Raw genomic sequence first — 26,007 nt, forward strand, 5'->3', positions numbered from 1 at the left:
GAAATAACATTTGTGTGTCTAAACTGTCTGTGGTGCCACCTAAGTGTCGCACAGGCGGAGGGAGACTGTGAAAGCTGGCAGCTGACAGTAAATATGTCTCATAGTAGAACAGATTGAGACCAACTGTTGCTTCAGCGTAAAGCTCGTTATATCGGCTACTAATGTGACATTTTATCAACATGCTTGCAGTCTTACCTGGCCGGTGTACTGTGCAGTCAGGTATAGCCGTGTCTCCTTCCACTGAAGCCAAACTGTCTCCGTCAACAGACTGGGAGGAGACCTTTCCCTCAGCTCTGTCTCTCACGGCGCAATGTCAGAACTACACTAACGTGTTTACACCACAGACTGTGGAAAACAAGCTCAGCGGAGACCTCGCCGTCGACTTCCAAGCTCAGCTTTCACTTTCTGCGGACGTTTAGAGCTAATTTCTTTTAATTGTGGTTTACTTTTTCTTCTTCGCCAGCTTCCCCCTTTTCTTTCCTTTTCCTCCACTTGGACGCTTTGCGTCGAGAACAGCCGAATTTTGTCGGGAGAGAGGCGGACCAACCGAAACGCAGGACGACCGCCAGCTTCAAGCTACCCACCGCTCAGACGCGACTTCCGTAAAATTTCACAATAAAATGAAAGTCGAGCAGTCTAAGCTACTGCATTATTACATCGAATTTAATCTAAAAAGGTAAGTGTAAAGTTGGCCTTTTAAATGTAAATTTGCTGTTATTTCTGCATCGGTTGCCACAGATAACGAGAAATGCATTTCTAATAAACACTCTCTTAATTAGAAAAAAATAATAAAATTAAAGCACACGGGAAATGGTTTATATTTTAGTCAGTGAGGTCCTGGTGTAAATATTCATTGAGAATTGGAAGTCTAAAGTCACGGGCCACTTTATTAGGTACATGCTAGTGCTTTGGTGGATTCCCTTTTCCTGTGTGAATTGCAGCCTTCGTTTTCTGTCTTTAGCTGACGGGAATGATATCTGGTGGCCGTCTACTGCTGTTTGCTTTAGAATTCAGTGCGCGGTGCCTTTAGAGATATTCTTCTAGTATGAGCCTGAAGCAGTCTAGCCATTGTCCTCTGACATTAACCAGACAATTTTAATCCAGATTTCTGGATATTTTCAAACCTTTCTCTGTAAACCCCAAGACATGGTTGTGTGGAAAAATCCTAGTAGATCAGCAGTTCCCAAACTACTTAGAGCAGCCTGACACCCAACAACCACAAAGTCACTTAAATCTTTTTCTTCCCTATTCTGTTGTCCGGTTTGTATTTCAGAATGTTGCCTTGACTCTGTTTACCTGCCTAATGCATTCGGTGTGATGACATGGGAATGGCTGGTTAGATATAAGCAGCTTTTCCACAATAACGCAGCTGGTTAGTATATATGAGAGAATCAACTCAAAAGTTCTGTCTGTATTGTATTACCTACTCTGAACGTGTTTAATCATGCTACATGCATGCTAAAAAAAACAAAAACAAAAACAAAAAAAAAACCCCGAAACAAAACAAAAAGACCAAAAAATACTCAGCATATTATTTAAAAACACCAAATTAAACATCAACAGTAACAAAGACTAATGTAAAAAAATAAGGATTAAAAAGAAAAACAAAACATTGGTAACAAACTACACAGAAAAAAAACCCCAAAACTACTGAAAAACACTATTCACCGCATTTTGAGCAGTTTTTTTTTTTTTATTAAATATTCTGTTGCCCCTTAAACAGTTATACTTGGTTTTACATCAACTATAACCCAGAAAGCAAATTTCTAATCAAGATATACTCAGTAGTAGCAACACAGAAAGCTGCATTCAGAGTACCAACGTTCCCTCTGGGACCAACATGCAGATATGCAAGAAAATTCTCAATGAAACACAGTAAAGATTTTCCCTTATTCTTAATGTTTAGAATAAACACTGAATCTGTTTCCTGTTACACCAAAAGTCTCCAGCTAACTTGACAAAAGTGAAAGCAGCACTGTCATTCTGCTGTTAGCCTTGCTGAGGCGCACTCTTTCCTTTCTGTGTGCAGCAGAGGTGTCCAACAGTTTATGCATTAAAACCCTTTACAAAAACACATTTTTATTTCTTTGGTTGGTCTGAATTAAAAGAAAAAGTCTTAACAATACACACATTAAGTAAAAGTTTTTATTTAAATCAGCATAAAAAGCAAATAAAAGAGACTAAACTTAAAAAAAAAAAAAAAAAAAAGTGTAATAGGCTACAATCAACTTCAAAAATATTGATAGAGCTGGATGCATATATTTTGTGAAGTTGAAAATAAGCACTTTATGAAAAATAGATATCTACATTGTAACCAAATAAACATACAGTATGCATTTCCCAATGTGGCTATGGTCTGTACATTTCCCCAGTGAGATAGATATATATATATTTTTTTTCATTTATTTTTATTTTTATTTTTTTAAAAGGACTTGAATGACTAATTGTGACAGCAGTACTCCATATGATCTACTTTCTATGACACATACGTTTGTGACAGGTTCTGAACGCCTTCAATGAGAAAACGCCCCCTAATAAAGCAGAAAATCAAACCACGTGTCTAAAACATCTTGCAGTCGGTCTTCGTCAGCTCAGGTTTTTAAAACAAATGGCACAGGAGTGCGACAGCGGCTCACGCCACAAAGAACTGCTTTTGTCTCCCTGTAAAGCAGCTTTTTCAGTACCAGACTTTGTGTGAAAGGTATTGTGCAACATTAACAAACACCACATAGTTTACAATAAAGTATGAAATGTGAGAAGAAATTCCACCGTGAAATGAACAGGACTGATAGGAGTGCTGATATTCAGCCTTTACAAATACAAAAAGACACTTTGGGAACAAACTGGCTTTTAAACAACCTCGTGGTTTGATGCCAGAGAGCAATTTCGGGGTGATGGTAATTGCATGCAAGGTGGATTGTCGATCCCATTTTAGAGCCACTTCAGACATAAAGAGGAAGCCTGTTTGATTACATATACATCAGTGGTGGAGCAGAGAGTAGATGGGAGTCTGCGTAACAGTGTTAAATCTATTCCTGGGCTTCTTTGCCAGTCATCTTGTAGACCACAGTGGGACCATCGAGATGCGTGATAGTTGTGGTCAGATGGAGGTCTTCGCCGCTGTTCGCTCCGCCATCACCTGCACATAAAACATCATCATCACATTTTTCAGGACATCTTTAGTCCTTTTTGGGCTTTTTCCAACTTTACATTACTGCAGGCAGGAGTCTGTTGCATATCAAGCTGCTTTAGCTGAATTTCATTTACATAAACACTCTCAGCTTGCGCAAAGCAGAAGTGAAACTAGAGAGCTGAAAAAGTAAATCAAAACATGGAGAGTGAAGCTTGGAGAGAGCTGCTCCTCCCATGAGACCCCTTGACGCACTTCAGGGAAAGCTTCCAAACTTCAAACCCTCTTTTTCTCTCTCTCATGCCACTGACGTCAGGAGATGGATGGATGGTTTTCATTACTTCCTTGCTCTTCGCCCCACCCCCTCTCTTCACTGTTCCCTTCTTTTCCGCCTGGAAGGAAGCCTGGTGTCCATTAGAATCTCACTCTCAGGCCAAAGAGACCCTTCTTTCCCCTGGGAATCAAGCCTTTCTCACTCACTCCAAAAAACAAACTTTGGATGAATAGGCAGCTTTACAAGAGGAGACAGATACTTGCTCTCTATTAGACTGAAGTAAGAGCTACTGGGGGCATTAATAAAATTCAGCTTTAATACAATGAAGAGAAAGGGGTTACGTCTAGGAGCAAGCAATAAAAACTAGCCTTATCAATAATTTATTGCCATGATTTTTTAATTTTTAGAGACCAAAATAAATAAATAAAAGCAGGTTAATTATAAGGCAAGTAGAAAGGTGTACTTACCAGTGATGCACTGACCACTTGACTGCTCATCTCCATAGTGTTTGTGAGACGGTGCATAGAGAAACATGATGGCGAACACGTACAGATTCCACATACCGTAGATGCCAGTGAAGAAGGCGCTGTTCACCTGCACCGTGTGTTCTCCCCAGTGCCAGTGACCTTCATTCACCTGGACCAAAACCAAGAGAGACCATTTTTAATGATTTTGTCCTTTCAATGTCGTAACTGGCCCTTACTCTGAGACACAACAGATTTCGTAACTTTATGAATGAGACTCACCTGACTTATGATGAAGAAGATCACTGTCAGTGCAGCACAGGCCAGAGTGACCAGCATGAGGAATTTGAACCTAAAAATCAGACCCTAAAATGATGACAGTGGGATTACTTAGTAAGAAAACATTAAGCGTCACAACACTGTTAGGAGTGCATTAGTGTGTGTAAGATAATAAAGAATCTAGATCTAAACACACTGGCACGACAGACTAACTAAACCGCAGAAACGCACCTCATAGTGAAGCTGTCTGGCCTTAGACATGGCAGGGAGGGACATCCTCTTGCCACTAATGTTGCGGAAGACTTGAAAAACCATGAAACAGAGGAAGAGAAAGTAGAGACACGCACAGATCCCTGCCACAATTATGAAAGCCATCTAAGGAAACTTGTCAAGGAAGTAAGTAGTAGTAGTAGTAGTAGTCGTACTACTAATAGTGAAAATAGATGAAAAGGTTCCACAAATTTAAACTTACAAAACACATTTTCACAATAATGTCTGAGGTGAAAAACTTATAAAGTTATACTCATAAACCCACAACTCTATTCATGCAGTTATGGATCATTGTATAATATATTTTAAAGCAGCTAAGGTGACCAAAAAAAAAAAAAAAAAAAAAGTTGTGTGCTGATGAATTTTACATCAATCAGATCGCCAAGCAAACAAAAATGGATATGCACACATAAACACAAGAACCCTCAGCAATGCACATATGGCATAACTGAATGTTTCATATCATCATATTAGTCAAGAGAATACAGTTGCCAGTTTGTGCAGAAGCCAAGTGCAGTTTGGAAGCTGGCATAGTATCAATGAAGAAATTAATCTGTTCCAACAAATGAAGCAGAAGATCAACCATAAAAATGTTTATTCATGCTAAACTCAGAAGTCATGCTTTGGTAATTTACTCTGCCATAGGGTCTCCACTGTCATCATTTCTCCCTAATGAATGTTCAACATCTGGTCATAAAAAGGATACAGCCAGCTCTGTTCCTATGTCCGAAGCCCAGATGCTGTAGAAGGGATTTTTCAGCTGGACACCTCTAAGGAGGAGAAAAATAAAAAATAAATAAAAAAAAAATAAACATCAAGTATGACAGAAATCTTATTATTATTTTTTTTTTTAATATATATATATATATATATATATATACACACACACATACATACATACACACACACTTCAAAGGAGTAATATGATAACACACAACCCATGGAAAAGAAAAATACTGGTACAATGCAGTACATTTAACTAATTTTCAACAATTAGCCATAGCAGTTGCAAATAAGGAGTGAGTATTGTGGTTTGAAAAAAGAAATTACAGGGAGTGCAGAATTATTAGGCAAATGAGTATTTTGTCCACATCATCCTCTTCATGCATGTTGTCTTACTCCAAGCTGTATAGGCTCGAAAGCCTACTACCAATTAAGCATATTAGGTGATGTGCATCTCTGTAATGAGAAGGGGTGTGGTCTAATGACATCAACACCCTATATCAGGTGTGCATAATTATTAGGCAACGTCCTTTCCTTTGGCAAAATGGGTCAAAAGAAGGACTTGACAGGCTCAGAAAAGTCAAAAATAGTGAGATATCTTGCAGAGGGATGCAGCAGTCTCAAAATTGCAAAGCTTCTGAAGCGTGATCATCGAACAATCAAGCGTTTCATTCAAAATAGTCAACAGGGTCGCAAGAAGCGTGTGGAAAAACCAAGGCTCAAAATAACTGCCCATGAACTGAGAAAAGTCAAGCGTGCAGCTGCCAAGATGCCACTTGCCACCAGTTTGGCTATATTTCAGAGCTGCAACATCACTGGAGTGCCCAAAAGCACAAGGTGTGCAATACTCAGAGACATGGCCAAGGTAAGAAAGGCTGAAAGACGACCACCACTGAACAAGACACACAAGCTGAAACGTCCAGACTGGGCCAAGAAATATCTCAAGACTGATTTTTCTAAGGTTTTATGGACTGATGAAATGAGAGTGAGTCTTGATGGGCCAGATGGATGGGCCCGTGGCTGGATTGGTAAAGGGCAGAGAACTCCAGTCCGACTCAGACACCAGCAAGGTGGAGGTGGAGTACTGGTTTGGGCTGGTATCATCAAAGATGAGCTTGTGGGGCCTTTTCGGGTTGAGGATGGAGTCAAGCTCAACTCCCAGTCCTACTGCCAGTTTCTGGAAGACACCTTCTTCAAGCAGTGGTACAGGAAGAAGTCTGCATCCTTCAAGAAAAACATGATTTTCATGCAGGACAATGCTCCATCACACGCGTCCAAGTACTCCACAGCGTGGCTGGCAAGAAAGGGTATAAAAGAAGAAGAACTAATGACATGGCCTCCTTGTTCACCTGATCTGAACCCCATTGAGAACCTGTGGTCCATCATCAAATGTGAGATTTACAAGGAGGGAAAACAGTACACCTCTCTGAACAGTGTCTGGGAGGCTGTGGTTGCTGCTGCACGCAATGTTGATGGTGAACAGATCAAAACACTGACAGAATCCATGGATGGCAGGCTTTTGAGTGTCCTTGCAAAGAAAGGTGACTATATTGGTCGCTGATTTGTTTTTGTTTTGTTTTTGAATGTCAGAAATGTATATTTGTGAATGTGGAGATGTTATATTGGTTTCACTGGTAAAAATAAATAATTGAAATGGGTATATATTGTTTTTTGTTAAGTTGCCTAATAATTATGCACAGTAATAGTCACCTGCACACACAGATATCCCCCTAAAATAGCTAAAACTAAAAACAAACTAGAAACTACTTCCAGAAACATTCAGCTTTGATATTAATGTGTTTTTTGGGTTCATTGAGAACATGGTTGTTGTTCAATAATAAAATTATTCCTCAAAAATACAACTTGCCTAATAATTCTGCACTCCCTGTATATAGTCTCCTGATGAGTATCTGGACTCAATAGTGTCATGTAAATAAATCACAAAACTTGCATAGAATATGCTCATTAGAGTTAAAACGGGGCATTATCTAGGGCAGCGGTCCCCAACCTTTTTTGCGCCACGGACCAGTTTATGTCTGACAATATTTTCACGGACCGGTCTTTAAGGTGTCATGGATAAAAACAACAACAACAAGTACCGGTACTAAAAAAAAAAAAGAAGATTTATTCATAACACACAGAAAAAGACCCAGGGAAACCAAGTTAAGCATAAAAACAATTTAAAAAAAAAAAAAAAAAAGAAATTCCAGAAATTCCCCCCCGGGCCTCAACTCTCGCAGCCAAACGACTAGGGTTGGGGACCGCTGATCTAGGGTATATCGATTGGCTAACAGCTTGTGAGTAACAAATCAGTAGCCAATGAGCATGCATTGTCTTCAGCTGTAATCAAATCAATCCATTCCCTGTACGTCTGGTTTCCAAACAGAGACAGCAAAAAACGCCCAGTTCAACAGTTCATAAACAAGACTTTGCCAACCAATGAGTGAGGTCACGGTGGCTATGTCCATCTTTTATACCGTCCGTGGTTTGCTGTAAACGCACCTCTATAATGCAATGGACATACTCCGTTTTAATATGGTTATTTAAAACTGTGTTTAATGAAACTTAGTCTCACCTCTCACACATGTCAAAGATAAAGAGGCAGAAGGAACCAAACACGACAGGTCCGACCTGCTTCCAGTAAATTGAGAAACGGTTCCTCTCTGTCTGGTCCTGAAAGAGAAGCACAAAACAGACAGATGTTTTTCACATTTCATCACTTACTGCATGCTACCTTCTCGAGGAATGGCCATGCTATAGATTAAACAGATGTCCTTTTATAAACACACCATCTTCAGAGTTTTTTTATTTGTGACAGACTGATTGATTGATTGACTGGACTGCGATCTTAAAAATCAACTAATGTCTGTGCTCACTGTCACAGACATGTTAGCCAGCAAATGTAGATCTCACAGTCAGTGGAGGGTAATTTAGAAACTATGATAACTTCTGATACTACGAAGACCTAAATCAAGCTTCAGTAGTTGCAAAATTCTCTGACCTGTGACATCTCACATTTGATGACGCCTGTTCACAGGAGAAACAGGCTCCATCCATTGATTTCCAAGAAATAGGAAAAATACCAAATATTCATCCGAACAACATCAAACACTACACTGTAGTGTAGTGTTTGATCATTAGCAGTACATTCAGTGAGTGTGAGGTAGATTTGTGACAGACAGGTGAAGGACAAACAGAAGTACAGATTCTTTGATTTGTTAGTAAAACAATTTTAGACGTAACTACTGAAATAGCACTGTGATAAATTACTCAGATTAAAGATTAATTCTAGAGGATATTTGGACCTGTGCAGTTATCCAGCATAGTTTTGTGACTTGGCGACACAACTTGTGCCTCAGCACTCCATAACCTCACACTGTAACCACTCTAGCACCTTTATGGTTCCTAAACACTTAAAGTGCAATAATACCACTGACAGTTGATCACTGAATGTCAAGGAGGGGAAAAAAAAGAAAAAAAAAGGATTGAGCTACAACACTGGCATCCTATTACATAACCACACCCAAATTCAGTGAGCACTTTAGAATGACCCATTTTTGACAAATGTTTGTAAAGGCAGACTGACTGGCTAGGTGCTTAATTTTATACAACTGTGGCAACTGAGCTGAAAACACCTGAATTCAAAGATTAAGAGGTGTTCCTCAATACTTTTGTCCAGACACTGTACCCAGGATTAAGACGAAGATGAAGAAGAAAATATCAACAGGCACCATCATAATATTGAGACTTCTCTGCAGAAGGACCCAAAAGGCTCATCATGCTGCTTTACATGAAGAGATCCTGCTGTATCACGCCACAAGAAGAGCTTTAAGGAGACGACGTGAATGTCTTCAAGTAGTTAAGGGAGTAAGCTACTTGAATCCAGAAAGAAAGCATTGGGAAAGGACTGAAGTTTAATGTTCAGCACAAGTTGACCAAGCTGAAAGAGTTCAGAGTTAATACACACCAGAGGTTATAAATGATGCCAAAAGGTGTGTCTATTAGATGTTGACAGGGAGAGATCTAATAAACTTTTGTGCAGCAGATACTTGGATGAGTAATAGCACGAAAAGGACAAGTGTAATTAATAAAGTCTGTGATATCTGCAGAGACCAACACCAAGGATTTGGAAGTTGTTTGGCAACATAATAAGCACACCTGTCTAATGTATGGAATTTTTTAAGACGGAGTCATCAATTATGTAATAGTCACCTGACCATCTTTTTCTGTTTTGATTATTCAAAATGCCTGGTGTGAAAAATCTTCATGTACACAAAACAGTCTGAATCTTTCTGTCGTTCAAATTTGTAACAACATGATCAAACACTTTAGCATTGTATAGTGATTTGCTGGCGTCTCTATGTGTTACAGTGCAATTAATAAACAGACACACACACACACACTTTGTTTATGCAAAGTGGGCGGGTACTGGGATAAAACTTCTCTAGTAGTCTCACCAAAGTCATCTGTCAATGGGAGGAACAATACTGTTGTATGACAAGGTGGGAAATACATGAGCCCTACACAAACACAGCCTCGAATGTATGAAGTGCCATAAATGTCAGCTTTTGATCTCACAAGAGCAACTGAACATCTGCATCACACATGTAAAATGTACCAGTCTCTGATCCAACAGGGGACTTTTAAAATATGATGTTCCCTTCTATTAATATCTGATAAAACCCATTTGAAAAATACAGTGATTGTGCATACATTGTTAATCATATCAGCTCAAGCACAGATCACGGCTGTCATGCAAAACTGTCTTGAACTTTTACACATTAACATACAGCAAAATTAGATAATGAACAGAATAAACAGGTTGTACAGAGCAAAACCTTGAGAACAAGCAACCAGGTTTAAGAACAGGCCATGGAACCACACCACGTACAAGCTCAGGTGTGTCAGGTAGAGATGTGACATTGCTGCAGAGGCTTTAGCATGCCAACGAAAACAAGTGGAGCAGAGCCAGCCAGCCAACAGGAGAAAAGCCTGCTGTGCTACAGTCCAGAGAGTTGAGGCGGGGCAAAGAGACGATGAACCTGTCTGAGGCAGACATGGAGCTCATCAAGACAATGGTCACTGTGTTCAGGTGACCAAAAAAAAAGCTGATGTCTGATCATCTCCGTGACTGCCTCAATCCAGGCCAGATTACAGACGTCAGATAAAAATGACCTGTGATTCTTTTGTGGGATGACAGAAAAATTCAGGGAAGATTTTGATGGCTGGTACACAGAGATCACACATCTTCAATTCTTCTCTGCCCAGAACCAATGTTTCAAAGAACTGTGTTTCCTGGACAAAAATGACAACAAGATAAAATGGGCAAAACCACTTTTCCAAACTTTATAATGTGACGTGTAGGTTTTTAACATGAACCCATGACAAGACTCAAGTTTTATTGTCCTTATTCAAAGAACAAAGCTTTAAGTCATGAGAACCATGTGGGGTTTTTTGACATTACTGAAAACAAACCCAAACAAATATGCATATAATGAAACACTGAATTGAACTCTTCACATCTGTCATATTTGCTTGTTCTCTAGCTTTCAGTTAACAGTTCTCTGTTTAGCTGTTAAGGGTCTTCTTTAAGATGAACACTCACTCAAAAAAATATATTATTATTTAATTAAACTGAGAAATAAGGAAATTATATAAATTAAGAGTCAAGTCTTGCAAGTGATGAATATGGGGATGCAAGATGTACTTCAAAATAAATACACCTTTACACTGAGAAAGCATAGAGTAGGATCAAGAAACAATAATCTGCACAAGTCCTCTGTGATTACACATGCAAGTGCATGGTGCTCTGCATTTTCCTACATCAATATGGGCTGGAGTGAGGAAGAGAAGACAGTGTGCAGTAGCTGAGGCATTCTCCTGAGCATGCATGCAGTCCTTGCTTTTATCCGAGCCCGATCATCCTTTCATTCAAACACCATAATTCAGGATACTTAAATAAAAGTGAGATTAAGAAACTGTAAGTAAGATCAATAGCGAGTCAGAAAAACCATGCACAAGACCAAAGTTAAATGGAGCTTTGTACAGTACCATGAGGTGCTCCCCGCAGAAAATGATCCAGAAGGAGAGCAGCATAGAGTAGAAGATGCCCTGCCTGATGTCTCCAAAAAGCAGCATCCATGTCCAGTTGAAGCCAACAGAAAACCACTCCACTGGGATGTTGATGAATGTCATGGAGATTCCTAGAGCCAAGATTACCCTAGGAAAGCAAAAAAAACAACAACCATAAATTCAACATTACCTACTTTGATGACTTATGTAATAATATGTGACTCAGCGTAGGAAAAGCCACCAAAAGATGTAAACCGGTTAATTCAGCTAAGATCTAAGCGATGATGCAATCAAGAACAACTGGACTTTCCGATATTTCCAGTGTTTATTATCTAAACTCCGCGGTCTATAGATTTCTCTCAAAACTATGTCAGAGGGGGGGGGGGGGGGGGGGGGGAAAAAAAAAAAAAAAAAAAAAAGTGTTTTGTACTTAACACTTTCTAATGTATCAAAGTTATATAAACATCATTTTGACCCAAATTCTTGTCTCGCAAACCTCTGGGCTATGAGCGGTTGATTGCTGACTGGGAGGGTCAGCAATCAACCGCTGCACCTCCCACACCTCCCACCCCTCTCCACCGCAGTCATGCTGGAGTCGTTTCCATCTTTAGCCTGTTGTGTTGATTTTTTTTGAATGGACACAGTTTGACATCTTCATGTTAAAATTGATATAATAGAAGATTAATTCAATCTGTTTTTTGCATGTTTATTGAAAAGTTTTGAATTTTTTAGGAAAGAAGGGGAAAAAAAAACAGTTTGAACTAGCCTGGTTTTCATTTGACGCATCGAATATGGTGGCATATAAATGAAGTTTCATTGAACATTTCATTGAATTTGAATTAAAGACTGGGGAAGTAGGACTCCCAGTGGGATTTACTGCCTTCTGAGGTTGGCTGTTCCAAATGATCTGGATCATCTTTATCATAGTGAGACATTCTCATCCTGAAGTGTGTTTTTATTTTTATAAAGTTACATCCCAACAAGTATTATTTGTTACTTTTAAAAAAAACTTAAAAAAAAAAAAAAAAAAAAAGTATAAACTTCTGTATCTGGACTAAAACTGTTGCACACATACATTTTTTGTTTTAGGCTGAGCATTTACTTAACCAGGCTTACTAGACTTCAGGACATTGATTAGCTTACCCATTCAGCTACAACCACAGCATGTTCCCACAGAAGCTTGACTTATGCATTTCTAAATCATGTATTTTACCTAAACAGCCTCATTACTGCTAGACCTTGAATATCTGTTTCATGAAATCTAGAGTCCACTGAACTGAGAACAATCACCACAGAGAAAGAGAAAATTAGGCTCATCTTCTTAGCAACTTGCAACAGGTCCCTGCATGTGACCAGCTGATAAAACAAATACTGTAAATGGACAGATAAGAGGGCAAAACAGAGCTACAGAAGATAGATGGGTACAAACACTTTATGATAACACTGTGGGCAAGAGAAGTAATCTGATACACATTCTAAGCAATTTGACGCCAGACAGTTCTGCAAAGTGAACAAAGTGAAACCACATTAGACCGGTATGTATGGAATGTGTCCAGGGCACCATCGACACAGGCAGGAGAACTGGGACCTGCATACGCCCGCATGTGTGAAAAAAAGTCAAAGGGTTAGGGTCAAGTTTGTAAAACTGAAGTGGCAGACATTTTTTTCCCTACTTAACATGGGACAGCATGAAAAGTACAGGTGTAACTAATAATATGAATTATGTCTTAAGTGCATTTGAGTATGTCAGGCAACAGATGTGAGCAACCATCAACATTATCATTTGTTTTCTGCCGTAGCAACTCAAAATGTCTGCTGCGTTCCTGAGGAGTTGACATTTTCAGCACATGTTTCCAATGACAAAATAAAGATGTTTCATATTATCCTGTGTTCCCCCTCACATCCATCCTCCTCACAACTTTAGAGAACGCCTGAGGTTTACCATTCTGACACCTATGTGGGCTAGCATGGCAGGAGACTCTAGTAAAGCTTTTAAAGCATGAAAAAATCATCCACTGTCCACAAATAGGGTACAATTCGCACTTCCTGAGAGCCTGCTGGTCATCTGGGAATAAGAGCCTTGAGCTGGAAAACACAGAGGGAAGGAGAGATACACTGTGTGTGTGTGTGTCCCGGTAGCGGGTGTGTTCCCGTTCCTAAATGCGTGTGTGCAGCATGTGTCAGCTGAGTGCTAGCTTGCAGATTTTGTAACGTGTTTCACGCTTCGCCTGGCTTTTCCTGTGGCGCAGAACGCTGCCTCTTACTGATCTGTCTTCTCTCCACGGCAGGGGGTTAGACAAACACTGGGCTCGGAGCATGACTTCAACTTGTTCACAGGGCAGCACAACTGCCTCCATGTGTTGCTTGAACCTTCATCGACTTGGCTTGGTTATAGATTTAATACAAATATTTGAGGGGGTTTTTGGAATATACAAAAACAGCCATGAAGATTTCTCATGTTTCCCCACATTGTTTTGCTTACACCACCTCATTGAATTTTCAGTAGTTAAAAAGCAAAGTGCGAAATACCAACATTCCTAGATACCATTCCTCCTCAGACGCTTGATGAATAACACCCTCTGATCTCAGTGACCTATACTGTACACAGCTAGTATGACCTACTTGTTCTTTTCATCCATAGTTAATATGTACTTTCATCTAGTACATGCGCTGAAGCTGAGCTACTGTGTTATCATCTAACAATTACTGCAGGTCCTCAACATATCATTTATCTGTAATCACTGAGCCACAGTTAATTCAATTATTTGAATCTTCATCACTGGTCACCTGAGGGTAGATGGATGAAGTGAAGAGAAAGGTGGATGGCAGCAGCAAAATTTAGTGTTATTTGGAAATGTAAAAAGAAAAGTTGCACTTTTTTCAGATCATCACTATGATGCTGATAATGAGGGGGCCTTACTTCTCTAGCAGGACAGGAGGTCTGCTCATGAGGGTGATGCGTCTCCAGTACCAGATCATGATGATGAGGATGCTGGGTGTGAGGAAGGTCTTCATGGCAAACCAAACTTTGGTGAAGCCACCGTTCTGATGAATTCCCTGATGAGCAAAAAGAAACGCTATCAGTGTCAGTGCACGGTAACGCTAATAGCAGTTTTCCACTAATACCTACTTGGCTCAATGTGATTCAACCTCACTCCATTTCAGTTTTTTTGTGTTTTTTTTAATGTGTGGGGGTCAAAACATACAGCACAATAATGAAGGATGTCAAGGCGTTGGTATACCTGCTGCTCAATGTATTGTTTTTTTTGTGCAGTCATTTCCTTTGTTGTTGGGTTTCAAAAATTGCATTTTTGATTTTGTGTAGGCGACGCTCTCATGACTCATCAAGTGATGCTGCTGATTAACCAGTCCGTGGCATGCAGTCTGTTGACGTATATTTTTGGATAGCCTCAGTCCCTGCTGTGCAGGTGCTTAAAAAAAGGCCTGATAATAGGTACTACCATCTAATGGAAAACCCTAAAAACTTAGGCGTGTTGAGCAGAGCAGAGCAGAGTAGGTACTAGTGGAAAAGGGCTATAACAGAACATCCCTTAACCCTTTAAAGCCCAGCATACTGTATTTGATGCATGTGTTTTTGTGTGAGTTTAATGGGGTAATGACATGTCATTGTGAAATCTTACAACAAGTCGGATGTCTCTGATCTCTCCAATTCCCACATTGATCTTCTTCCTCTCGTTGACAGGCAGGCGAATGTTGAGGAGGTAGTACTTATGGGCCACGCTCCCCACTTCCATGAAAGGTAGCAAGTCGCACTCGTAGTAACGGCCCTCATTCTCGTGAGTCTGGAGTAAACAAGCATTTGAAAACACATTTACCTAAAGAGACAAGCTACTTGAATTTATTTTAGGTAAGCATCAACAGTTCTGGAACTGACTATATCCACAAGATTAGCTGAATGTAGCTTTGAGGCAGCAGTGTAAGTAAATACAGAGCATTTTCCATTCTTCTTTCCCACAAAAATGTAAGCACAAAGATAGCCTAGGCAGTGTTTTCATTGATTGTTTTCAACTAATTTAACCATGTAACTTGTCAGAAGCCTTTACAATATAAAATATATTAAAATAATATAAACATTTCTACCTGGGATGCTGTACCTTGGGCCAGTTTTTTTTTACCAAGGGTTCAATAGTCTGCTTTTTCACTAGGTCATAAATTTGGGTATTCTCACTAAGGCTAATGATACAGACCTTTTTCATAATATGAAGAGACTTTGGAGTCAGAAACCATGCGATTCATAATATAAACTAATATAATAAACTAACTTAACTTTACAGATCATTCTTGTATACGCTGATAAAAAGATTACATTATTAGTACAGCAATTTATCCATCTAGTTTTGCAATTAATACCTAAACAGTATCTTTTCCATAAAAGCTTTGTACCATATTGCTTTATATTTCTATTTAACAGCAGTTGTGGAAAAATAGTATAATACCTCTCCTTATTCAAGAGTTATGCTCTCACCTTTAACAAACCCCATTACCCCTTATTGCTAGACAATAACCAACTAAATATGATTCAGAGAGGAGAACCGAGTTCTTGGGTAAATTAAGGGTGTTGCATCTAGTTCAGACATGTCTGTAAAAACAGCAGGGCAGACAGAGCTGTACTTTAAACCTCTAAAATACTTTATACTTATACTACTAATTTGTTTTAAGTACAGCAGAGAAATTAAGTTTGCACTGAGTTATTGACGCTACAGGACAGAGGCAAGCCCAGACATGACACAACTTTGGCTCTGTGTGCCAAGTCAATAAAATGAGCAAGCTTTTGTAGTTTAAAAGTCGAGCTACAGTCTTAACTACCTTGGTAGCGGTGAAGTTGCAGCTGAGTTTCCTCTGCTCGAAGGAGTGAGCCATCTCTGTCCATTCACTGTCCATATCATCTCTGTAGGCCAGGCCAACGTCAATGTACACCAATGATCCATCCTCTGGGGAACAATAATAATAATAATAATAATAATAATAATAATAATCACCACAACAAGAAGTTGCTTTTGCATTAATATAACACTTGATATACATACTCTAAAGTAGAGCAGGGCGATATGGCCAAAAATATTTATCACGATATATATTTGAAAATTTGCGATAACGATATAACTGACGATATAATTGATGCGAGACAAAATACAACTCCACAACATTACTAGCGCAAAAAGACAACCTTCCATTTATTTTCACTTAAACAAGAAGCTGGTTTTTATGTACATTAAAGCTTTATAAAAATGTAACAGTGCAAATGCAAATTCCTTGCTGAAAGTTTAACCAAAAGGCATTTCCAGTAGAAATGGGCTGACATATCCTGAGCATAACCATGTATAATATCCACTGAAGTTAAAAAGGGGTGCTTTGCAACATTAAACTGCAGTGTGCAGTACGCATTTTTCGTACCATAAGGTGCACGGGATTATAAGGCACATTAAGCGAAACAAAGCAGTCAGATAAATCAAACTTTATTAAACTCATTCTAATTGCTTCCTCCACTTCTGTACCATTGATTCATTAATGCTGTATTCTATCACAGCTGCTCTGTTCCCATGTTGTTGCAGTATATTAATGACTAACCTCGTATTGTGGATGGATTATGTCAGTTGTTCTGACTGAAGTTTGGTCCGTTTACAGCATCCTGCCATGCGATTGCATTTGTCTCTAACCATGAGGAACCTTCACGTTAACTTTTATAAGTGGAAAAGTGTTAGTGTTGGTCCTCCAGCTTCACGGTTTATGTTATGCTAACATAGCTGTGTCGCTAGCGATCACGTAGCACATCATTATATACCAGCTAGCCCAACTTCAGTAACCCTACAAACGTCACTGCTGTTTAGTTTTCTGTCTTCATTTATGTTGGAAGTGATAGCAGAGCTGTACGTTTGAATTTTTTCAGAAATCTCTCAGTCAGAACATGAAATATCCTGCTTAGGTAACTAGCGAAACTAGCAAGCTAACTTCCGCTAGCTTCCTGCTAACTTCTAACTCCGTTAAATGTAATAACTTTTGTTTTCATGGATGCCTGGAAGTTAAACTTTATAGTTACACCTGGTAAAGCAGCAATGCTGATCGTTTTATTAAAGATGAAAGAATTTAGACAGTTTTTAACTCTCAGTGATGCTGCAGTGTTGTTTGACCTGAAGATATGGAGTTTAGGACCCAGATTACTCCCAGATTTAAGAGCATCTTAGTCCGAAAAAATACGACAATAATGACGGCCGCTTGTATGTTCTGCAAAAAAAATGTGCTTTGTTGTGTATCTGACGGACAAACACCAAACCAGTTCCATATCACGGAAGTTGCACCATTTTTACAAACCAATTCTGGTTCATCTGTTTCACTCAACAATCGGCCATGTGCGTATGAAAACAAAGACACTGCGCATGCGCATTTTACTCCCATTCTATCGCGATATTTCATTTTCCTATCGTTGCCTAACATTATACCGGTATTACCGTGAACGGTATAATATGGCCCAGCCCTACTCTAAAGACAATCCTGACAATAATAAAGAAGACAGAGAGAAACATTTTTCCCGATGGAAAGAACAAAAAAGGCTCTGAATAATACACAACACACACACACACACACACACACACACACACACACACACACACGTCTGCATTTTGACGTGTGTTGTGCCTCGTCACTGCACAAACCTGCTGCCTCTTATCATCCTCGCAATGAGATAAAATTAAAACGTGGTGACAGACAGCCACGGCCTTTTTCAGTATATAGCCACCAAATGCTCTTAGCAGTGGACGCCTAGCTTTTTTTCTCTTGTATGTGTCAAAATCTGTAGAACGTTTAAGAAGCAATCAGTGAGTTTAATCACTGGCAATCGGCATTTGCATCAAAAAGTCATTAAAGGGTACAGTTCAAACTGGTATAAATTCATGTAAAGTGCAGATCACTGGCGTGTTAAACAGTGGTCCTGCAAATCTGGAATAGTTCTGAAACACTCGTATTAATAAGATTATTTCTCAATATCCACGTGTTCGATATGGTTCCTTCCAAAGTAACCATAGCAAGGTTACTTCCTAATACACCCAAACTTCAACAAGACCTTAAAAAACCCAGCCCAGTGAATCCAACAAAAAGATCCAAAGCCAAGCTATTAAAGCTGCATCTTTAGATCACATTACAAAGCCAAGTGTTCTCTCCTCCAGCCCTCCAGAGAGCCTCTTGTGCCGTTATGAAACAAGCTGGAATGAAGAGAAAGAAACCCGGTGGCCTCTGCTGTAAGACAGGGGGGGGGGGGGAAAAAAGGAAAAGAAGGGAGAGAGAAGAAGAGGGAGCCAGATGAAAACTGGCAGCCGACTGTCTCTGTAATGCCCTCCCCTCTGCCATTGGTTGAGCCGGCCGCCCTCAAATGTCAGCTCGCTTCATGCAAACATTCCAGTCCACTCCAGCAGCCATTGCCACGGAAACTAAGCCTCCTCAACAGCTGTGTTATTGCTGGACCTGGGCCAGAAAGGGGGTGCTTGGTGCTGGGTGGAGTGGGGCAGGTGGGTGGAGTGGTTAATAAGGGTGACGCTCTTCTCTGGGATGAACATTGTTACACAGATAAGGTAGTCAAGGAAGAGATGGCCTTGTGTTACTTCGTCATACACCAGCAGAACAGAATCCACCCACCTTTGTGAGCTTGCTCTACTCGGGATTTAACCCTCACGGTATTTTGTTACCGGCAGATTAACAAAGTGGCTCCAGCGTTTCAATTGGGAGCTCACTGGCATTTTATGAAATCAGAATCAATGAATTGTTTTATGCAGTAAGTTTTATTGAATAAAAATGTAGACATGGCTTAATATTAGAAGTTGCGCCAGACAACATAAAACGGTGATTTGACTACCTGATTGTTCCTCTTTTATAAGATTAAAGAGCTTTCCGTAATGTGAGACACAAAAATGCCTCACACTACGCAATGCTTATGCCAATTTAGGCAGGCTGTTCGTTACCAGCCTCTTATTTTTTCCAGTTTCAAGCTTACCTCCTCAGGATAAAAACGGAACAGGCAATAATGTTGTACACTAGAAAAGGGTTTCAAATTGTCAACTATTTTACGTTTCAAGGTGAGATTCCTGCTTTTTCCAGCACTACCCGATTTCTACTAAATGTGGCACTCTGCTTCTTCTGCATCCATTTGTTCTCACAGCACCTGGCATAGCTTAGAAAGATCAAAATGAGTCGATGACATCTGGCAAAAAGCCTTGTCTGTGGTCCAGGCTGAATCACTGACTCATCTGTCAGACAGCCAGGCAGTAAACAACCCAAAGCCCCCTGACACAACCGAGGCCAAGAATGTGAGCAAGTAAGGGATGCTGATGAGTAGGACGCCACTGTACCATGACTGTTCAGACAAGCCAGACCAGAAAGGCAAAGATTTTGAGGTATTTTGCCCTCTTTGTTGCTACAAATACTTCTCATCACCTTTGAGTGTGCTGGCCTACAATGGATTGTATTAAGGCTGACAAGCATGTGTCAGTCTAGATAAGCCTCTTTACATCAAACGTTCCCATCGTACTCAACCTGACATTCAAATACTTTGCTATGCATTGCCATCCATTTGAAGAAAATTTTTCATTGAGATTCAAATCGACTTCCCCAGACTCTGCTGGTGATCCAGACTCTCATTAGACTTTCTCATCATCCTCTCTAATCCCTTCTTTGAGGATTCTAAGCACCCTGCCATGACACCAAACCCTGTCTTCTCTGAGGTGCTAGTTATTTCCCTTCTCCCCCTCCTCTGAAGTACTTCGACACATTATTAGAATGCTGCAGATAGAGCTGTGAACTAGTACACTTCACAACAATGTTGTTTTAAATTAGGAGAAGATGCAAAAAAAAAAAAAAAGTTTCCAGTGGGAGACTGAAGACATCAAAAGGCAGCCTGGATCAGCAGCATAAACAAAACCAATGACAAATTTCAACCTTTTTTCCCTCCCTAACCCATTACAATTACATCTCAAACAGCTTACACATGGGCAATATCCTTATCAATCTAAGCTTATGTTAAAAAAAAAAAAAAAAAAAAAAAAAAAAAGAGAGTTTGAATTGGGATACTGAAATATCCAAGATGTATGGAAAACAAGGAAATGTAATTGGCCTAAAGCAACCAACACCAATACCTGCCTCAACAGTGACTGACAAAGACCCTGAGATCTGCGAGGCTTTTGAGACGAAACAGCAAGACATTCATCTTTGTTTGCCGCCTTTCTGTGCCATACATTTAAGGTAGACGTTCTGAGGAATTCTGAGTGTTCAGGGAAGGTGAAAGAGGGAGAAAACAAGAAGAATTGTACTGAAAAAGATTAGCTGTAGCTGACTTTTACAACGCTGGTGACTTGAGATTACAATAGTTGTGAATATTTCAGAGGTTAACTTTGTCCAGAGCCTCTGTAAATAGTTTCTTTTCAGATTGTGAAAGCAAGAAATACCACAGAGACAAAATATTGACAAAGTTTGTGGCATGCAAAAAAAAAAAAAAAAAAAAAAAAAAAAAAAAGCCATGTCCTTGAGACAAAACATGGGCTATGTTGCCCCATCCCTTATTTTCCTTTAAAACCCATAAGACACCTTTAGTTCTCACCTATCTGGTTGTACATCTTGAAAGCGATGTCAAACTGCAGAATGACCAGCATGAACTGGAACCACGGGCTCATCTCCTTGTTGGGAAGAGGAATGTGGACAGCAAACACAATGTTGTTAGCCTCGATCCTCTTGGCCATGGCTTCATCAAACGACCGGATCTTATCACACTCCTTTCGGCCCCAAGGCATGAACCATTTTGTTTGCTGCGGTTTGTTCGGTTTATCCACGCATTTTGTGGCCAAGTAGTGCACTGCTGTGGTGGGGCTGGGAGCTGGAAAGACAAAGTGGTAGAGGTTAGACTAAGTGTCAAACTGAAATACTGCAGGAGTTTTGTTTTTTTGTTTTTGCTTTTGTTTTTAAATGGTCCTACCATGCCAGATTTGCCCTCAAACTAACAAATCGCATGAAATTATTTTAGCCCAAATATAATACATCAGTCTTCAGTGCTGCAGATTAAACTGTTCAAGGACAATGTTAAGATCTTAGGAACAGTTGCCAGTTTGACTTTCAGCCAAATCAGTACAAACACTTTGGTAATTACTTTTTTTACACTGTTTAGGAAATGCCTACAAGCAAGGCCCTGTCTGTGAAGTGAGAGGGAGGGAAAATTCCCGAAAGCTCTCAGGCACCAATTACAGTGTTTACGCACTGAGATTCATGAGCTCGACAAGACTGCTGTTTGCAGTCTCTACTCACAGGAACTATTGTAAGAGAACAAAAACGGCCATTATCATGACAGCAAAGAAACTCTGGCACCCTGTTGTAGAACCTAGAGGCCTGATGTGAACGACACCTGAAAGGTCTGAGTGAAGGTGTAGACACACAAAACAAAAAGCCCCCAAAAACCCCAACATTAATTCAGGAAATGATGCGGGACAATCAGCAAATAAGTGAATCTGTTAGATTTATAGTGGTTTAGCATTTACCTGCAAGCCCTTATACATTACCGGCTCAGACAAAGGTCACTTTTGTATTTATACTCCTCATAGCTCAGACATACACACAGAAGTAGCACAAAGAGCCAATGTAAATACACAGTACTTGCCACAGCAGTAGTGACACGTGAGGTCAAACTTTTCTGATGATTATAATTTGGCAGCATTTTAATAAATCATTCTATACACTCTTTAGTAAATTGATTTAAAAAAAATGCATCCAAACAGCTGTAAATGACCACTTTGTAGGAAATCATTCACCTGCAGCGTATAAACCAACAGAAGAGTACTGAAAGTCGTTTGCTGTTGGAATCTAATCAGCCCATCTGTGAAGTCAAGTAGTTACAGAAGTTACCACTCTTGCGTTAAATGTTTACAAGTGTTAACTCTCTCCCTTTATATGGTGACGCTAACAGATGCATCTTGATGCTTGGTCACGGAGCACGCATTTCACATACTAGAATCAACTGAATGCATCAAACTACACAACTTCCTGTTAACGATTTGTTAGCAGCAGTCCCATTAAGACCAGCAGTCTCACAATAGGGTCACATACACACTTAATCTAGTGATATTAGTTTCTGGACAGAAATGCTCCAGTTTTGTTCATGCTCCCCCAACCTTGTTGTTGTTGTTGTTGTGTTTTTTTAATCAATTTGGTCTCACGTGTACTGACTTAGGTTGATATGAAAAAGTATTAAAAGTAACGTGAATTAGTAAAAACTCAACATACACTTTTTTCTGAGCAACTCACAGAGATGCATCAGAAAAGCAGACATAAAACAAGGATAAACACCCTTGTGCTGTTGTTTACTGTGATAAGTAAATGTTATGCAGTCTGACCCAGTAAGATTACCAGTATGCCTTTCAAAAACCATATTAAGATGCCATCAGAACAGAAAGTAGTTCTGAAAGTCGATGTTTTTCTTCATTAGTACAATATGGCCTCAACTTTTCAAATAATTTCATTCATACAATAAAAACTCTGAAAACCTAAGCCAGGAGGTCTGCACTACATTGCAGTGATGCAAACTTAAAATCAGAGCCATAAGTCAGACACTAAACTTGAACTGAAGCAAGCAGTAAAGCAAGCAGATTTAACTTCTTTTTTTATTATTATTATTCTTTATACACTTCCCACCGACAGACTGAATAAAAGAACAAATGGGTACCTGGGAGTTATGAAAGTCAAAACTAGGACAAAGGACATAAAAACATATTTATGCCTCAAAAATGTTTTTGATTTGAATACTGGCTTATAACAAGCAGGATGTGGACTCAAATCATGCAGATAAAACTTTGAAATGGCTTCAATCAAAAGATATGCAAAAAAAATCTCACACTTTAAGATAAATATGCAAAATGCTGAGCAAATCTGAAAGAACTACTGGGAAGTTATTAAGCTCTCACTAAAATTCCTAGTATGGTGCCATAAGCTGTAATCACCGTCTAGGGTACTTGTAGGAAGTACTGACTCGTGAGGATGAGCATTCAGAGCTTTGAGTTTTCACATCCAGGTTGTAAAAGAGATTAGTGGTGTTTCAAAGACGATGCAAAGCTCTCTTCTCCATCTCTACTGTTAGAAAGCACCAACTCATAAGTGGTAACGCTGTTAGACCGATGTATTTTTCAACCTTTTATCGTGTCCAAAGGTGCAGTAGCCACAGAGGGAAGAAAACTGTGTGCACCTGTCCAGAAAGATCCTGTTACTTATCTGAACACCTAAACATATCTGCTCACTCCAAACCAAAAGCTAAAGGGCGGATGCCACGGTTTACACACCTATAGGCTCTCGCACAGTCATAAAACTCCACCTCAAGGATCTTTATCTGTGCTAAAGGCTGTTTGAAATTAAACATTAAAATGCACACAGAGCAACAAGGACGACCCACTGGAGTGAATTAAACCCAGTTATCTGGATCCCCTCGGAGTTCAATTATCAAGTGACCCCGTGAGTCCAGAGGCACACCAGCTCCTCCAGTCTCTATCCCAGTGTGTCCAGAATAATGGCCATCCCCTCAGCCCGCTGACCCCATGCCGTGTTCCCGGGTTTGTCGGGAAACAAGGGGAGAAAACCCCCTTTCTACTCAATTACCCTCGCCGCCCCCGGCCACCGAGCAAACACAAAGGAATCTGGCTTCATTAAAACCATCTCAGCCAGGAATGAACCAAACAGGCTAATTTATCAGCCATGTAGAGAGAGGGAGAGGGGGGACTGGCTGGTGGGTGGTTTCCAGACTCTAAAAGCAACACAGGCATCTTTCACATGGACCCAACTTCTATCGACCGTGCTGTTGCACTGCTGGTGGGGCTTGTGCGCGCGTATTTGAGTGGGTGGATTTGAAGAAACTTGACAGCAACTCCAATACAGACCTGAAGGCAAAAAAATGCAACGTTGACAGCTGCGCGTGTATGTGTGTTTCTGTGCAGGTCTGTGCATGTCTGCCTCGATGCAAATGAAACTCGTGGAAGACGGGAGAAACATTAATGCTCTGCCTGCGAGGCCGTGGGGATTTGGGGAGGAAAAAAGGGGGAGACAAACGCAGGGGGAAGGAAGGAATGAAAGGAAGGTAGAGATGCTGCCTGGGGGCCCCCACACAGCAGATATTATATACGGGGAGGAGGGGGGAGAAGAGGGAGAGGAGAACATTCGAGTTGGGATCAAAGTAGTCGAGGGAAGGAAAAGAAAAAAACAAAACAAAAAAAAAGGTATCCCAGAGCTTTTCTGTGTTGAAACAGCCCATTAAAAGTGTGATGTTCTGCGTTATTTTTAAGCACAGAAACGAAGCCAACTGGTTGTGGGCACGCAGGCAGCGAACACCTTGAAACAAAAGCAGAGATTTAGAGCGGAGGTGCCATTTCGTCTCGAAAGGTAAAAAAAATACGGCTAAAAGTTAGCGCCCTTCGTCTTTTGTTTCACCGGGAGCGTTTATTACCGCTCCTATCAAGGTAAATAGCGACGAACTCAACTTAAAAGTTTTCCGTTTTAGCCTTTTATACACGTTAACCTTTAAATACCCGCGAGCACGCGCGTACAAACACAGACGTTAGCTTGAAAAAGCACGTAATAAAAGTACAGATAAAATTGAGGCAAGGAAAACGGAAAAAAAACAACTTACCAATTAAACCGCCGACCATGAAGGCAAACGCCTGGAACAAAAGCAGAATAACTCCCACTATCACCAACTTTTTGGTGCTCATATTCTCAATAATAGCCCCCGCCATGGCGAAGGAAATGTTGGATTGAAAATATCACCACCGAGCGAGAAACAGTAATGTTGGAAGGAGAAGAAAGCGATGCATCCACTGCAAGTAGGAAGGCAAGCTGGGCCCCCACCGCTCTGCTCCTGCCTTTCAACTTAGGAGGAGGAGGGAAAAAACAGGAATCACATGACCGAATAGCGCTCAGCTTTATCCCTCAACAGCCAGCTAAGATCAGGGGGAAGATCTGTGGAGCGCCACCGCATTGCATTAGAGGCTGGTAATGCAGGTTACTGTGTCATTGAATGCCTGTAATAGCGTCCCTGTTGTGTGGGACAGGGCTATTTAAAGGAAGGTTTGTGAGGTCCCATCTCATGTTTGGAGCCGTCGACACATCACATTGTCCCCCCTAACCTATTCTTAGTCCAAGGTAGGAAGAGCTATAAATAGGCGGCTGCACAATACTTAACTGTGTTCTGTAAATTCAGATTTTTCTGGGCACGTGACATACTCAAAGGTTTAAGCCAACTAATGTTCGACAGTTAAAAATAAAATAAAAAATGTCACTAAATCTTCCTGGTTCCTAGAGCCAGTAGATCAGACTTTCGCTGCCCCTCCAAAAAAAGAGCCAATTTAATTGCTTATAATTTGTAATTAAGTCTTCACATTACATGTAGTAGAGCAGAGGTGTCAAACGTAAGGGCCGCCAAAGATTCCACACTGTATAGCTTTGGAAAATGGGAAGACATTTATATATTTTAACCTCTTAAATGTATTTCAGTTTTACTGCTTTTCCTATTGATGAAGACATCTCCAATGTCCATTTATATTACAACAAAGTAATTAACTATCCTTTAAACAATTAAATAGCAGGAAAAAAATATTTTTCCCAGCATTTCTTTCTATAGAAATTCCTCTTGCAGTTGTAAGGAGGAAAATGCTTCAAGCTAAACAAGCTGCTTCTCTGCATACAGACTGCTTTCATTTTGGCTTCTTAATTCAATAATGGTGTGAGTGTGAAACTAATTGAATGGGAGCTGCTGAAAGATCCCTTTT

At 40.1% G+C, this 26,007-nt stretch overlaps 2 protein-coding genes and 1 long non-coding RNA gene across 3 annotated transcripts in view; 1 reads left to right on the top strand and 2 right to left on the bottom strand.

Annotated features, from left to right (window-relative positions):
* The window catches only part of gng12a (guanine nucleotide binding protein (G protein), gamma 12a), a 34,908-nt gene extending 34,405 nt beyond the window's left edge, over positions 1-503 (bottom strand). The window contains exon 1 of the mRNA XM_040022151.1: positions 196-503. The gene's annotated coding sequence lies outside the window, so the exon portion shown is untranslated. The remainder of the gene's footprint in view (positions 1-195) is intronic.
* Positions 504-563: 60 nt separating this feature from the next.
* LOC120727706 lies at positions 564-9,206 on the top strand. Its single transcript, XR_005694580.1, has 2 exons — positions 564-676; positions 8,820-9,206. It is a non-coding gene; the product is annotated as an uncharacterized LOC120727706 (long non-coding RNA).
* On the bottom strand, positions 2,418-25,141 carry wls (Wnt ligand secretion mediator). The gene is made up of 12 exons (XM_040022149.1): positions 24,870-25,141; positions 20,814-21,086; positions 16,040-16,164; positions 14,854-15,015; positions 14,133-14,269; positions 11,192-11,360; positions 7,716-7,813; positions 5,124-5,187; positions 4,379-4,522; positions 4,151-4,234; positions 3,872-4,040; positions 2,418-3,139 (listed from the first exon to the last, which is right to left on the bottom strand). Exons 1-12 carry the CDS (start codon positions 24,973-24,975, stop codon positions 3,030-3,032), a joined length of 1,641 nt encoding a protein of 546 aa, XP_039878083.1. The 5' UTR covers positions 24,976-25,141; the 3' UTR covers positions 2,418-3,029.
* Positions 25,142-26,007: the final 866 nt, after the last annotated feature.

Source organism: Simochromis diagramma, unplaced genomic scaffold, assembly GCF_900408965.1.
Source record: "Simochromis diagramma unplaced genomic scaffold, fSimDia1.1 OVJJ01000205.1, whole genome shotgun sequence".
In the NCBI taxonomy this organism is placed as follows: Eukaryota; Metazoa; Chordata; class Actinopteri; order Cichliformes; family Cichlidae; genus Simochromis; species Simochromis diagramma.

Bases quoted from the DNA above. Each gene is read 5' to 3' on its own strand.
- wls (XM_040022149.1), bottom strand. From the start codon at position 24,975: ATGGCGGGGGCTATTATTGAGAATATGAGCACCAAAAAGTTGGTGATA. The intron at 15,016-16,039 runs GTAGTTAAGACT...TGTTTACTCCAG, and splicing joins GCAACTTCACCGCTACCAAG to ACTCACGAGAATGAGGGCCG. The intron at 4,523-5,123 runs GTATCCTTTTTA...AAGTTTCCTTAG, and splicing joins ACATAGGAACAGAGCTGGCT to ATGGCTTTCATAATTGTGGC.